The sequence below is a fragment of the Zonotrichia albicollis genome, chromosome 8 (genome assembly GCF_047830755.1).
Source record: "Zonotrichia albicollis isolate bZonAlb1 chromosome 8, bZonAlb1.hap1, whole genome shotgun sequence".
NCBI lineage: Eukaryota > Metazoa > Chordata > Aves > Passeriformes > Passerellidae > Zonotrichia > Zonotrichia albicollis.
In genome coordinates this window covers 30,511,401-30,526,059 of record NC_133826.1, presented here as the reverse complement: position 1 = coordinate 30,526,059, position 14,659 = coordinate 30,511,401, and the positions used below count along the sequence as shown (strand labels likewise).

Below are 14,659 nucleotides of genomic sequence, written 5' to 3'. Positions count from 1 at the left end.
TTTCTTTAAAAAAAGTATCTTACATAGCATCGTTTCTATTTTAACATTTTTTTATAACCTAAAACTATATTTACCACAGTACTTAAGAGAATTAATACAGCGCTACTTTCTAACACAACACAAATAATATTCATTTTAACATTTGTGAAAACATTAAAAATCACAAAATACCTGCATTTTTCACGCGTGTGTTTGCTCGCTCCTTTCAACCCCTGCTCCAGGAGTGCCCGTGGACCAGCTGTGCCAGCACTCTGGTCACTGCCTCAACGTGGGGAGCAGCCACCACTGCCAGTGCCAGGTGGGCTACACGGGCAGCTACTGCGAGGTGCAGCTGGATGAGTGCGAGTCCAGCCCCTGCCAGAACGGAGCCACCTGCAGGGACCACCTGGGCGGATACCACTGCCAGGTACCGGGGGGCAATGGGCAGCAAAGGCACCTGCAGCAATCACAAACGCCTGCAACCGGTGGGGAGCGCCTTCAAATAGGTGATAAAAGCACCTGGAAGGAGTTTTTAATTTGGCTGTAGCAAAAGCAGTGCTCCTGAGAGGTTTTTTAAGAGTGAGTTAAGAGGTGTGGTTGGAAGGAGCTGTGGTTGATGAGCATTTGAACTCTTTGTGACATTGCAGAGGGTGCTCTCATCTTTTTGCCTGAGGTGTGGTTTATATTAAAATATTTGTGAAATGAAATAAAGGAATATTTTGTTTTCCCTGTTGGGTGGGCAAAGTAGCCCTTGCCTCCCCAGGGTGGGAGATGCTTTCCACTGCTTTCTATTTCCTAACACTGATGCAGAGAGTAATGTAGCCCATGAGATTGCTGTGTATCAACCTCCCTAAGCTTTTGGGAATGGTAGAATGTTGAGAGTTTAGCTAGCTAAAGACTAGAAAAGTACAAAACCGTAGCTAATTCCAAGGCTTGCACCTGCAAGATAGCATGTCCTTGAGCCTAGCTGTAGTAAGATAACAAACAGTGAAAGAGACATGAGAAAAGAGAGATGTAGCCCCTAAAGAATGAAAAAGAGTTTATAGTATAGTTTAACCAATAGATTGCTTAGCTTACAGAATATTCATAAGCTCATTATTTGCTGTATAAGTGTTTGATACTTTCTTCAATAAACTGGACCGGGACCTGAAAGACCAGACCTGAAGAACCTGTGATGAACCACCTGGTGTCCTAGTCCCCTTCCTTCGACAGTAGAACACCTTGGAAGCCCATGTCCAGTGGGAAAGGATGACTTTTATGTGAACCTTAAGCCAAAACAACTAAGCCAGCTTTGGTGCTGGAGGGCATCAGGATTTGATCTGCTGTGTTTTGCAGCAATCTGATCACTTGAATTCCAATTTGCAGTGCCCTGTTAGGTGTCACATGGTCCAGTTGTGTGTTTAAGCTGCTTGTCCAGCTGCAAAGGCAGTCCTGATGTGCCCCACTGAGGGCTCCTGTGTCAGTGTTGGGCTTTCTGAGCTGTCTGCTAGAAACCATTGACACTTATTTCTGTGCCCACAGTGTGTGCCCGGATACCAGGGGGTGAACTGCGAGTACGAGGTGGATGAGTGCCAGTTCCAGCCCTGCCAGAACGGAGGGACCTGCATCGACCTGGTCAACCACTTCAAGTGCTCCTGCCCGCCAGGAACCCGGGGTAGGCAGCTCAGCAATTGAGTGAATGTTGCAAGGGGGAATTTTCCTCTCTGGCTGCTGGTTTCACCAGACACAGTTTAAAGGGAATGCATTCTGCTCTTTGAAGAATGTTCCCAAAGTACACTGCATCCCCTGGGATGCATATTTTCTCTTTAAAAATAAATGCTGGTTTTTTTCCCCTCCCTTTTAATATTTTTTTTCTTTTAAAGGAATAGGTCGTGGCAGTGTCCCTTGGGAATGTAGAGCCATCTTTGGCAATGTGGATGCAGGAGACTGCTGTTAAGCTCTCTCCCAAACCTATCTGTTTTGATACAGTAAATCCAAGGTTTCTTTTTGGCTAAGGTGCTATGAAATAAGTAGGAGACTTTCTTAGTTTTTGTATAACTTCCAATATCCTATACTTGCTTGAATTTTTGCCCTTCATTGTCCTCTGTCCTGGAGTCTTTTGTGGAAAAGAAGCTGAGTGACTATTCTAGGCTACCCTAAACTATTTCAGCATATTTGAGCTCTTTTATTAAAAGCTCCTTTGAGGGAAAAAAAGTTGAAAAAGAAAAGAAAATAAAAGTAGTCCACAGTTTATATCAGTAGTTTTCAGTAAGCATGATTCCACAGGCTGTTTATAGTCAAGTTTCTTAAAATCTACCCTTCCCTTTTATTTCTGAGCTATGACCCTGGCTTCTGCCTTTGAAAATACTCAGATTTTGACACTTTAACCCATCAGTAAATGCTTTCTCACTTTATGTTCTTTTTTAAGCTTATTTCTCAATGCAATGTAAAAATTGCATTGAGAAAATTGTCAGAGCAATGTAAAAATTTTAACTAAACTTTTTCTTTCTGAAATGTCATCTCAATGTTAGCAAAATCTTCAGATGTCAGATGGAACTAATTTCTTGTTTCATAAAGTAAATTTAAGTACAATTATAAAATCATATATTTGCCTCTTGCCCACTCATATCACCAGTTCATTCACTTTAGTGTGGCTCTCCCCACTCTGGATAAGTGTTTATTTCAATGTAAATCATTGCACTACCGATTCTTCATGTATTGTTCTCCATATTATTCTTCAATTTAAAAAAAAAGGACAAAAAAAATGCAATAAAACAAAAGCAGAAACAAACCTTCTTTTTAGGTCTCTACATCCAAGAGTGTATTTAGGTACCAGTACCTGCATGGCCAGAATTTCTGTATTCCACTAAATCCTCCACCATCCTTTGAGAGGTTCTGAGTGTACTGCTTTTAATCCTTCAGTCTTTCTTTGTTGAGATTAATTACTTTCTGGATGTGGCAGTTTTGTTGGGGTTTTTTGGGTTTTTTTTTTTTTTGTAAATGAAAGGAATTGGAGGAGACTTGATACCGTTATTTAGGATAGTAAAGCTTAGCTTTTGTCCCTGGCCCAGTTTGTAATTAGTACTTTACTGATGCCAGTATAAGCATCCCCCATATTTAGGTGAAGCATTTGACTTGCTCTGGGTGGAACAACAGCAATAAACTTCCTCAGCTTCCTCTCTCTGCCCTTGTGCAGTGAAAGCAGAACCAGCACCAGACCTTGTCCCTTGAGAGGAAATCCCACAGGGAGGAGAAGAAATTGCTCTCCCTGGCTCACAGCTGCTTTTTTTGTTGGTGTGCTGTTGCTTGTTTTAATGCTTGTTTAAATGCTCTTTGCCCAGGTCCAGGGGAGCCTGGTGGCAGCTTGTGGCTGTCAAGGCCAGCACAGGGCTCCCAGGCTCTGCTCAGTCTCAGGGCTAAATCAAGTGCATCTTTTTTTGGGCTTGGTTTGGTTTTGTGTTTTTAATTATGCCCTTAAATTAAGTCAAGTATGAAAGCTGCCAAATACCAGGACAGCTTAGCACTGAGGACAGCCTGGATGTAAAACACATGTGCCCTAAGCCTGCTCCGAAGCTGGCTGTCTGCAGAGGGTGTGGGATTAAATGGTGTGTAATAAACTGGGATCTTTACCTGCTTATTTCAGGGACTGTGTGTGACATGGCCTTAAAACTTGATGAGCAGTGTAGGTGATGCCTACTGGAACAGAGGCTGGGCAGAGTTAAAGGAATGAAGCAGGGATTTATTAAAGGCCTTTACAGTATACACCTTGGGCAGTACCAGAGCCCAGCTGTGGCTCTACCCAAGATGGACCCTGGGTCAGGAGTTCTCACACTTTTCTAAGTTTTGGTCCATTTCCATCTTGGGATTCCTTGTCCAATTCCAGCCACAGGTTGTTCAGTCCCACCCTCCCAGTTTGCTCTCCTCCATTCCCTGTTGTTTGCACTTTTTGGGCCTGAAGCAGTGGTGCCCTTGGTTGTGGGGCTGGAAAAGGATTGTTCTGTGGGACTGAGCTGTGAGGAGAACTTGCCAACACTTTCTGTGGAGTTCAGAGCTATAAACAAATGCAGAACAGAATCTGGAAAATATGAAGGCTCAAACTTAAAGCGTCATAAGGAAAAGCCTGGCCAGGGCTACACTCAAGATGGACCCTGGGTCACAAGTTTTCACAAATTTATAAGTTCTGGTCCATTTCTGTCTTGGGTTTAATTGTTCAATTCCAGCTCCAGGTGATGCAGTCTCATTCTCTCAGTTTGCTTTCCTCAATTCCCTGTTGTTTGCACTTTTTGGGCCTTTTGGACCTTTTTGTTGTTTGCACTTTTTAGGCCTGAAGCTGCAGTGGTGCCCTTGGTTGTGGGGCTGGAAAAGGATTGTTCTGTGTGACTGAGCTGTGAGGAGAACTGCTGACAGATTTTAAGAAGTTCAGAGTTATAAACTAATGCAGTACAGAACCTTTAAGGCAAACTTAAGGCCTCCCAGGGAAGGCAGCCGTGTCACTGTGTCCCCAAGCTGTCCCTCTGTCACGGCAGGCCGGCTGTGTGAGGAGAACATGGATGACTGCATCTCGGACTCGGGGGCTCCGCGCTGTTTCAACGGGGGGCAGTGCATCGACCAGATCGGGGGCTTCAGTTGCCTGTGCCCCCAGGGCTTCGCGGGGGAGCGCTGCGAGGGCGACATCAACGAGTGCCTCTCCAACCCCTGCAACCCGCGCGGCAGCCTGGACTGCGTGCAGCTCACCAACGACTACAGGTGCATCTGCAGGAGCGCCTTCACTGGTGAGTAGTGCACGAGCAACGGGGATAGGGTGGTCAGGATGGACGGAGGTGAGAGATCTCTGCAGCCAGGGCGTGGAACTTGGGGTTTATTGCAAAGGGACAAGTGCAGGGCCCTGCTGGGAGCTGCCAGCCACAGCTCAGAGCAGACCCGAGAGATGAGAGGGTAAGAGAGTAAAAGCATAAGAGCAAAAGGGGTAAGAGAGCCAAGTTCCCGTTACAACGCCATAAATCCTCTTCTGTGTTGAATATTCTAATTCTCATTAACCAATTTAGTACAATATACAAATCCTATAATCTTATAGGCATTTACACACAGCCTATAAGAATCATTACATTGCCGTACTGTGCTACATTTTAAACCCTCAAAACTCCTCTTTGGGCCCCTTCTGCCAAGCTGGCAGGGTCTGCTCTTATTGAAGTGAAGGAAGACGACCCTCCTTTGTTGATCAGCATTGACTTCCATTTATTGATCAAATTAGGCACCTTTTATAACAGTGCTAATTCACTTCATGCATATTGCAAAATCTGAGCTCCCGATAGGCTGTAGAGAAAACTTCAACTCCTCCTTTTGTTTACAATACCAGGATTTGTGTTCTCAAAACTTACTTTTACTTTCCCAAAACAGCCAAAGATAGAATATTTACCTGTTATGAGAAAACTGTCTGAGAACCCTAAGAACCTAGTTGTTTACAGAAACAGGCTGTGAGAATTTGCTCCTCACAGCTGCCTTTTAAGCCATTTCTGAAAAAATCTCCAACATGCTCTGACCCTTGGGCCTGTCTGCAAGCAGAGGATGTTGTTCCATCCAAAGGGGATTACCTTCAGCTGGCCACACCATTGTTTTCCAGTTGTCCACTAACTGAGGTATCTCAAAGCTTGCTTTCATTTCAATCTCACTTATAGTTTCTATATTCTCAAAATCTTGTGCCAGACAATCATATTTATAAGGCTTTCCTGTTTCATCTTCCCCACCAAGTAGTCATCAACATGCATTCCATTTCATGGCAGGATCTTGAGAAATGGTGGTTCTGTCCCTTCCTGGCAGTGCTGTTATCTGCCCACTTCTCTTCACAGTGTCTGATTGTTTCCCTACAGCATGTTTCAGTTTTTAAACCAGTCTTTCTTTTAAAACTTCTAAGAAATTTGGCTTCCAGAGCAGTCTCAGATGAAGGAATCTCCTGAGACACTTGGCTTCTAGGACTTCTCTTTCCTTGTGGTACTTTTCTTGCCTTCGTAATTTCACATTTCTAATACTGAAAGTGTAACAGTTCACGTGTCAGCTTAGCTGTGACTTCTCCTTTTGCAAAGCAGCCATATGCATTTTCTCTATAAATCATGTTGTCATAATGAGCTTTTGGCCCCCTTTTCTACTCTTAGCTGCCTTTCCTCCTTGCACTGGTGGTGTGGTCAGGATGGAGTATTCTGTGCACAGACAGGCTGTACATTCCTAGCTTGGTGAGCCTTCCACAATCCAACTTTGAATCACAACTTTGCAAGAATTTCCCACTGTGCAGACTTATGTCTCACTCTCTCTAGACCTCCTCTTTGTTAGTATTGCTGCTATTCTGCCTTCTGCCTCCCACTGGGCTTAAGTTTGGTCTAATAGTCTCCAGATGTGTCTTAACTTTCAGCTTTCCATTTTCCATGTCAGTTAAACTTCTTATGCATTCAGTTTTCCTCCATTAAAACCTTTCACTTTCCCTGCTTACCAGTCACCTTTCCTGCATGCTTTACCAGCAGTTTTTACTCTTATTTTTTCTTAAAGATGCTGTGATTTTCCACTGAATTTGTGAGTTTCAGCTGCAAAGAAATCACAAAGATATATGTTTGAAGAATTCATGTAGTAGCTTTTGAATGCATTACTTATCCTGCCAACAAAAGTTCCTGCAAGAGTGATGTATGAGGGAAGTGGAGCTGGTGGGACACTGGTGCAGGCCACCAGATGGGTTTATTTTAAGCCTGTCTGTCAAGGCTGCTTTTATGAATGATGTCTCATGTGGCTTCTGACCCTCATGGAAGGGTTGCTGGATCCTGTGCTGTGGGGAGTGCTGCACCCCAGGAGGAGCAGAGAGAGCTGCTGTGTCTCAGACATGAAGTCTGTCTGGAAATGTTATGCACAAAGGGGAAACATGTTTCCTCCTCTAGCTGTCTGTGTTCTGCACATTCCCCAGTGACCCCTGTGCCTGGGAGGGGACAGGGTGGCTTTGCTGTGGTCTGTGACTGGTGGCATGCCAGAACTCTGTGGGCCATCCTGCCCTGTCTGCTTCTGTCTGCAGAGTCTTGGCTGCACATGTCTGGAGACTTCTATTCATGTTTTGCTAGGGGGTCTAAGTCATGCTGAGATCATCCCCAACTTTTAGAAGTTTGCTGTCAGCCTGACTCTGGGAGCTGCTGCAGAGCTGGTCAGTGCAGTAATATCTCTGTCTGGCTGGTCAGTCTGAGGAGACTCTGCTTGGTTCTCCTGTTCAGTTGTGGTACATCTGGTTCTGAGGGTTACAGTGTGAGTTGGCGTTGAACTCATTGAGCATCTCCCAAATAGTAAGGAGGTCTTAGGAACCCCCACACTGGTGTGGTACATCACTTCCAGCCTCTGTGCCTGGCTGAATTGGGGATGACAGCAGCACCCTCTGTCTCTGTGCTGTGTTGTGTGTGTTTTTGAGGAGGCAGGCTCTGCTAGCTGTCTCCAAATGCACCTTGTGGATTCTGGGGCTGTGCTCTTTACTCCTTAGGCAGCCACATGGAGACCACCCCTCATCCAAAGGGGTGCTCCCTCCTAAAGGAGCGCTCAGCTGGCTGGTTATTGACAGTGTGTGTTGTGTGGTGATGCTTTGGGGTGGTCTCACACACGTTTCTCTGCTCTCTCTCTCTCTCTCTCTCTCTCTGCCCTGTCCAGGCCGTCACTGTGAGAGTGTCATCGACGTGTGCCCGCGGAAGCCGTGCCAGAACGGCGGCACCTGCGCGGTGGCCAGCAACATGCCCGAGGGCTTCATCTGCCAGTGCCCCCCGGTGAGCACCCACCCCCTGCTCCCCCTGCCCTGCTGCCCCAGCCCCAGAGCCCTCTGCCTGGGCTCTCACTGCTTGCTGCAGGTGATTTACCCACATCCCTTCGTTTATCTGCTCAGCAGGGAAGCACAGGGCTTCCAGCTGCCCCAGGAGAGTGACGCTGCCTGTTGCTACCCCAGACGTGTATGGTGTTCAAGTATCACAGCTGGCTTTTTTGTCTTAAATCTACCATTAAATTACATTAGCTTAATTAAATTAACTTTTTTTTTTTGCAGTCCTTTGTTTTCTGTGCTTGCTGCAAGCTTCCCCTTGTTTGTGGCTCTTCTAGACTGTTTTCAAAATGTAACCGAGCCTTGTGATTTCCTTCTTTATCCATGAGGTTAGGTGTAGAAAGTCATGGCTGCTGCAGTGAGGCTAGAGGAGTTACAGGGGAGAAAGGATTTGCACATGACACCTTGCCTCCAGCCCTCAGAGTGCTGAAGAGTAGGTTTGTGGCACTGATTGTTTTGCCTTTTTTTCCACCCTGCAGGGTTATTCTGGAGCAAAATGTGAGTTCAACAGCCACAGTACCTGTGGCCAAGTGAAATGCAAGAAGGGGGAGCAGTGCATCCAAACATCTTCTGGTCCTCGGTGCTATTGCCCCAAGCTGTCTGTGGGAGAGGAATGCCAGACACACCCAGGCTGTGCCAGTGCCCCCTGCCAGAACGGGGGCAGCTGCCACCCTCATTCTCAGCCTCCCTACTATTACTGCCAGTGCCCTGCTCACACGCAGGGCAGCCACTGTGAGCAGCCCGTGACGTTCAGCCCAGAGCCCCGAAGGTGCCTGGATTCCCAGTGTGCAGAGAAAGCCAGGGATGGCTATTGTGATGAGGACTGCAACACCCACGCCTGCCAGTGGGATGGAGGTGACTGCTCCCTGACTGTGGAGGATCCTTGGGCCAACTGCTCCTCCTCCCTGCCCTGCTGGATGCTTTTCAATGGACAGTGTGACGAGTTCTGCAACACGCCCGAGTGCCTGTTTGACAACTTTGAGTGTCAGCAAAATAGCAGGACGTGCAAGTAAGGCTCGATGCTGAGAGCATTTTCTCTGTGTGACTAACATAGCTCCTGCCTGTGGCTCCCTTCTCTCCCATTGTTTCTCTGGCTGTCCTTGCTGAAAGCTTGGCATCCAGCAGTTTCTGCTGCTTTGTGTACTTCCCCTCCATTTTTGGAGTTTGTGTGCTGTGCACTAAGTCGATAACCTGAACAATGGTAATGTGTTAACCTGCTTGATGGATGTGCCCTGCTTTCCCTGGAAATGTTAATAGGAGGCATTTTGCCTTGTACTAGATTTTAAGTGTGCTGCCTGCTATCCTGAATTTTTTTCCATGCCAGCAATACCTGTAGTTTAATCCCAGCTGAGCTTGCTGCTTCTGAACATGTTTTCTAACTTGTTTGTAGCTACATTTCTTCAGTTATTTTTGACAAATCTACAGCTTTGCAATGATGATTCTCCCTCAGCGAGGCAGGAGGTGTTAGTATCTTAGTAAACAGAAAAAGCAGCTCTCTTACACTGTTACCAGAATGAAATAATGGCTTCTTGGCGTGTGCTGTGCTTCCTATTTTCACCCTCTCAGGCTGCAAGCTTATCCTGGGGTTGTATTTCCTCTCCTGCTACCCTGATTATGAGCATTGCTTTACCTCAAACGATGCTGCGGGGTGTGAGACGCTGTTCCCCAGAGTGCAGATGTGCTGTGCAGAGCACAGATACGCTGTCCCTGCTGCAGGTATGACAAGTACTGCGCGGATCACTACGCGGACGGGCGCTGCGACCAGGGCTGCAACAGCGAGGAGTGCGGCTGGGACGGGCTGGACTGCGCCGGCGACAAGGCCGAGAAGCTGGCGGAGGGCACCCTCATCATCGTGGTCCTGATGCCCCCCGACGAGCTGCTGGAGGACGTCCGCAGCTTCCTGCGCACCCTGGGCACGCTGCTGCACACCAACCTGAGGATCAAGCTGGACTCCAAGGGGAACCCCATGGTGTTCCCCTACTACGGGGAGAAATCGGCGGCGCGCAGCCGTCGGTCGCTCGTGGTGGTTCGCAAGCACAGGGAGCTGGAGCAAGAGGTCATTGGGTGAGTGGGTGCCTCTGTCTCCCTCTGGCCTGGTTGTCTGGTAACTCTTGGTTATAGTGTTTCTAGATTTTGTAGGGCTGTAGGCTCTTATTGTGACCGTGTTCACAGGCCTGCAAGGATGAGGGAAGACACGAGGATCTGACTCCATGTTTCAGAAGGCTTGATTTATTATTTTATGTTTTTTATATATATATATATATATATATATATATATATATATAATACATTATATTAAAATCTGACTCCGTGTTTCAGGAGGCTTGATTTATTATTTTATGTTTTATATATATATATATACACACACATATATAAAAATAGATTATATTAAAACTATATATATATGTAAAAAATACATTATATTAAAATCTGACTCCGTGTTTCAGGAGGCTTGATTTATTATTTTATATTATATATATATTATATTAAAACTATATATATATATATATATAATATATTAAAACTATACTAAAAGGGTAGAAGAAAGGATTTCATCAGAAGGCTAGCTAAGAATAGAAAAATAAAGAATGATAACAAAGGCTTGTGGCTTGGACAGAGAGTCCGAGCCAGCTGGCCATTAATTAGAAACAGCCACATGAGACCAATCACAGATGCACCTGTTGCATTCCACAGCAGCAGATAATCATTGTTTACATTTTGTTCCTGAGGCCTCATAGCTTCTCAGGAGGAAAAATCCTAAGGAAAGGATTTTTCATAAAAGATGTCTGTGACATTTTATAAATGGGAAAGTGTGACACTATTGCAACTGCCCGGTTTGGTGTTGGGGTAGGAAGGTTAATGTAAAATGCTGATGCAGTTTGACCTCCTGCTTTGGCATAAGTTTCTGTCTTCTAACGTTCTGTCACTGACTGCTGTGCCCTCTTATGTGTCTGTGCAGCACCAAGGTGTTCCTGGAGATTGACAACCGCCAGTGTGCAGAGGACTCAGAGCAATGCTTTCACAACACAGAAGCTGCTGCAGCTCTCCTAGCTGCTCAGGCCATCAAGGGCATGCTGCCCTATCCTTTTGTGTCTGTCCAAAGTGAGTAATGGGAGAGGAAGAATTGCTTATTGAGGGGGCAGTCATCAAACTTGGGCTTGCAAAGTACTCAGATTATTGATCATCGTCCTCTTGTGTCTCGCTGTTCAGTATGGTTTCTGGGAGGTGACTTGTTTGTCCCCAGTTATAGGAGTGTGTTTGTGCAAAGTGCACAGGGGGTTAGTAAGGCAGGATATTTAATTTAGTGCCAGTCACTTTAATACTTGTGGAATCGGAAATCTCTCGTGCTACAGCACTGCAGTGGTGATCTCCACACTAAAACCATTCATGTGCTTTAAGCCACGAATTCACTGGAAAAAGTGCCATTTAGAGAGAAGGGCTGGGAGGCATTCCTCAGTCCAGTCTGCCAGATGTTTTCTCCTCTGGCAATATGCAATCTCTTTGATTTCTGCTCCATCTCCCTCAGTCTGAGGCTCAGCTGCAAACCTGTTCTAGGCTGGCATTATTGCTTTTCCTAGTTGGGTTGTGCTTGTATCTTCTTCCCAGGGACGTGCTGGAATCACCACCTCTGGATGTGTTTAATAAAAGACTGGACATGGCACTTGGTGCTATAGTCTAGTTGAGGTGTTAGGGCATAGGTTGGACTTGATGATCTTAGAGGTCTCTTCCAACCTCATTATTCTGTGATTCATGTAGATCAGCTCTCTCTATGCCAAGTGAGCATGGCTGGAGGAAGGAGCAAGATCTTTGGTTCAGCAGCCATGTAGTCTGAAAAATATTTTGAGAAAGGGAAGTCAAAAAGAAGACTTACAGCAGTCTCAGTGGAGCCTCAGCTCTGCAGAGACAACATGCCCCCTGTGGGAAGGGCTGTGCTGAGGAAAGAGAATCTGTAGGTCGAAGATTGTTGTCTCCACTTTGTTAATCCCACTGTGTTTCAACTGTAACTTCCAGGTGAGCCCTTGTTACCACCAAAGACCCAGCTGCTTTACCTGCTTGCTGTGGCAGCTCTGATCATCCTGCTGATCGTGCTGCTGGGGGTGATGATGGCCAAGCGCAAGCGCAAGCACGGCTCCCTGTGGCTCCCCGAGGGCTTCATCCTGCGCAGGGACCCCAGCAACCACAAGCGCAGAGAGCCCGTCGGGGAGGATGCTGTGGGGCTCAAGTGAGTTTGCATCTAGGCCGCTGGCACTCTGTTCATTGCTGCCTCGAGGATTTTGAGAATGTGGCTGAGATATGTTTCATCAAAGGCACTTAACTCTTTAGAGAAAGCTTCCTTTTAAGCTAGGACTTCTTAGGCTATTCTTCTAAATTTAAAAATATCTGGTTTAGACAGCAGAATTTTAATTAATTGTAATGTATAAAATGCCAGCCATGAATCTGATCTCCTGGCTTTGTTTGGTTTTCTGACACTGAGCAGTATACATCAACAGCCAGGCACTGTTTGCCTAATATTCTCCTGGAATAGGTGAGACATTTTAGGTTGATAGATGACAACAAACTTCTAATATCTCTAGCTCAACGCATCAAAAATGTGACTCAGAAGTAATGGCAAGTTTCAAAAGTCTTATGCAGTTTTGGCTTTCCACTGAATTAAACTACTTTGCAGTTCTACGTGCATTTAACCACTTTTTAACTAAGTGCAATTAATCTACTTTGCAGTTCTAAGTGCCACTATTGATTGCCTGAAATTTTTGATTTCTTGGTTCCTCTGTTTGCAAGCTACCAAATTTACAGGCACCCCTTTGTTAGTCTCTGCAAGGCAGTGTAAGTAGCAGCAGTAGCACCTGCTCAGGCTGCAAAGTGATATCTTCTCCTTGTTTGTCAGAAATCTGTCAGTCCAGATACCAGAGGGTAACCTGGCCGACCCTGGGACGACTGAGCACTGGGCAGGAGATGGTGGGCCTCAGCCAAAGAGAGCTAAGGTAAGGAGCTCCAACACTTAAATACCATCTGAAACTGCTGGTGAAACAAACATCTGCATTACCTTCCCTTGCTCAAAACCTCCCTTGGCCTAGGGATTGGTAATTAATTGTATTTGAGGAGCAAATCCTCAGGTTAACACTGCCACCACAGGCTGGTGGAGAAAGTCAGTACCTTCTGTTTCAGTGTCCCCTCCCTACAGCAGCAAGAGGGACAGGAAGGTTTAATGGCATGTCTTGCAGCTCAGGCCTGGTAATGTGTGGTGGGAGTATGAAAGCAGAAGTAAATGCAGACCACCATTAGCTTAAAAGCAAACAAACCCCCCCTAAAACACCAAGAAAGCAAACAACAAACCAAAACACACCAAAAACCCAAACTAAGAGCACCCCAAGAGCTTTGGGTGCCTTTGGCCGCTCGGTGGGTGTTTTGAAGCAGCTGCTTGTGTGTGTGCCCAGGCTGAGGACCAGGCCCTGCTGCCCGAGGGGGACGAGCAGATCGACCAGCGCCAGTGGACGCAGCAGCACCTGGAGGCGGCCGACGTCTGCGGCAGCACCTCGCTGGCCCTCACCCCGCCCCAGGCTGACCAGGAGGTGGATGTGCTGGATGTCAATGTCAGGGGGCCAGGTCAGTGCTCAGAGTGTCTGTGTGTCCTGCCAGCCCGCCCCGTGCCCCCTGCCTGGGGCTGCTGCTGGTACAAGTTCAACGGGGTATGCAGGGACACCAGCATGGTGCCCGAGGGAAGCACAAGGTGCGCTGCTGGAAAGGTTAAACCATGGTCTGCAGCACATGGAATATCATGGAGCTAGGAGGAAAAGTTCCCCTAGCAAGCACCTGTAGATTCTCATTTATAACAGTGTGTGCCTAAGTCAGAAATTCTGAATGCATAATTGTGCTGGAAATAACCCCCAGTTTCTCCAGCTGGTTCACTGCAGATATCCATGCCAGGCTTTTCTAAGGATCAGCTTAGCAGATTTTATACCTGAGGTGTCTGTTATCAGCTGAGGAAGCAAGGATGGCCTTTTCCTGAACAAAATGACTTTTTGGCAGATGTTTACCCCCATTAGTAGTGTGTGAGGTGTCTGTCCTGAACAGAGCAGCAATGCAGCAAAATTGTTCATGATTCTTTTTTTATTCTCTGATTTATATCTTCAGCTTATGATGATCAAGTCATTGAATTCATAACAGAACTGTGAACTTGGAAGGTTTCTTTAACATGCAGACAGGTTTGCTGTCTCTGTCCTAAATGAGTAGATGCCCTGGGAACCCTCTCCTGCTTTTATGAGTGTAGTGCCAAAGCTGTATAAGCTGGTGAGGGGCTGGGTGGGTCACCTGGTGAGAACTGATCTCTGAGAGGAGCCAGTTCGCCAAGGAGTGTTCTGGCTGGAAGAGCTGCAAAGATGGCAATTGTTCATGTGCAGAGAGGTGATGCTGGTGATATTGCTGCAGTGCCTTTTTCTGCTGTGTTTTGTGGGAATATTTCCATGCAATTTAAGGATGACTGGACCCATTCTCTCAGTTCCTTTCTATTGTCTTTTCTGCTCATTGACCCGTTAGCTCTCCTAAATGCAAAGGGAAGGAGGGATTTTTGTGTAATGAGTGTGAGAACATAAACCATCAGTTTCTGCCAAATTTAAGCTTTTCTTTATTTCCCCTATTGAAACTTCTAGCTGTGTGGCAGGCTAGAAGCTTTCCAAGTGCAGGCAATAATGTTGTTAAGGCTCCAGTTTATTTTCACGTTCACCCAGAGCTTTGTCCAGCAACAGCAATGAAATAATTCTGACCTGTGAGTTGTTTTCCTGCCATCCAGATACAATTGTGAAGCTTGCAGCAAGCTGCTCTAAGTTATTTCTCTCTGTGGCATCAGAAGCAAGCAGCTATCAGGGGCAGAAATAATTT

At 46.2% G+C, this 14,659-nt stretch overlaps 1 protein-coding gene across 1 annotated transcript in view; it reads left to right on the top strand.

Annotated features, from left to right (window-relative positions):
* The window catches only part of NOTCH2 (notch receptor 2), a 94,993-nt gene that overhangs the window by 71,444 nt on the left and 8,890 nt on the right, over positions 1-14,659 (top strand). Inside the window, exons 20-29 of the mRNA XM_005493591.4 lie at positions 222-406; positions 1,501-1,633; positions 4,485-4,730; positions 7,624-7,736; positions 8,263-8,792; positions 9,500-9,847; positions 10,743-10,885; positions 11,795-12,005; positions 12,669-12,765; positions 13,219-13,387. Coding sequence (XP_005493648.1) covers positions 222-406; positions 1,501-1,633; positions 4,485-4,730; positions 7,624-7,736; positions 8,263-8,792; positions 9,500-9,847; positions 10,743-10,885; positions 11,795-12,005; positions 12,669-12,765; positions 13,219-13,387 — 2,175 coding nt within the window. The remainder of the gene's footprint in view (positions 1-221; positions 407-1,500; positions 1,634-4,484; positions 4,731-7,623; positions 7,737-8,262; positions 8,793-9,499; positions 9,848-10,742; positions 10,886-11,794; positions 12,006-12,668; positions 12,766-13,218; positions 13,388-14,659) is intronic.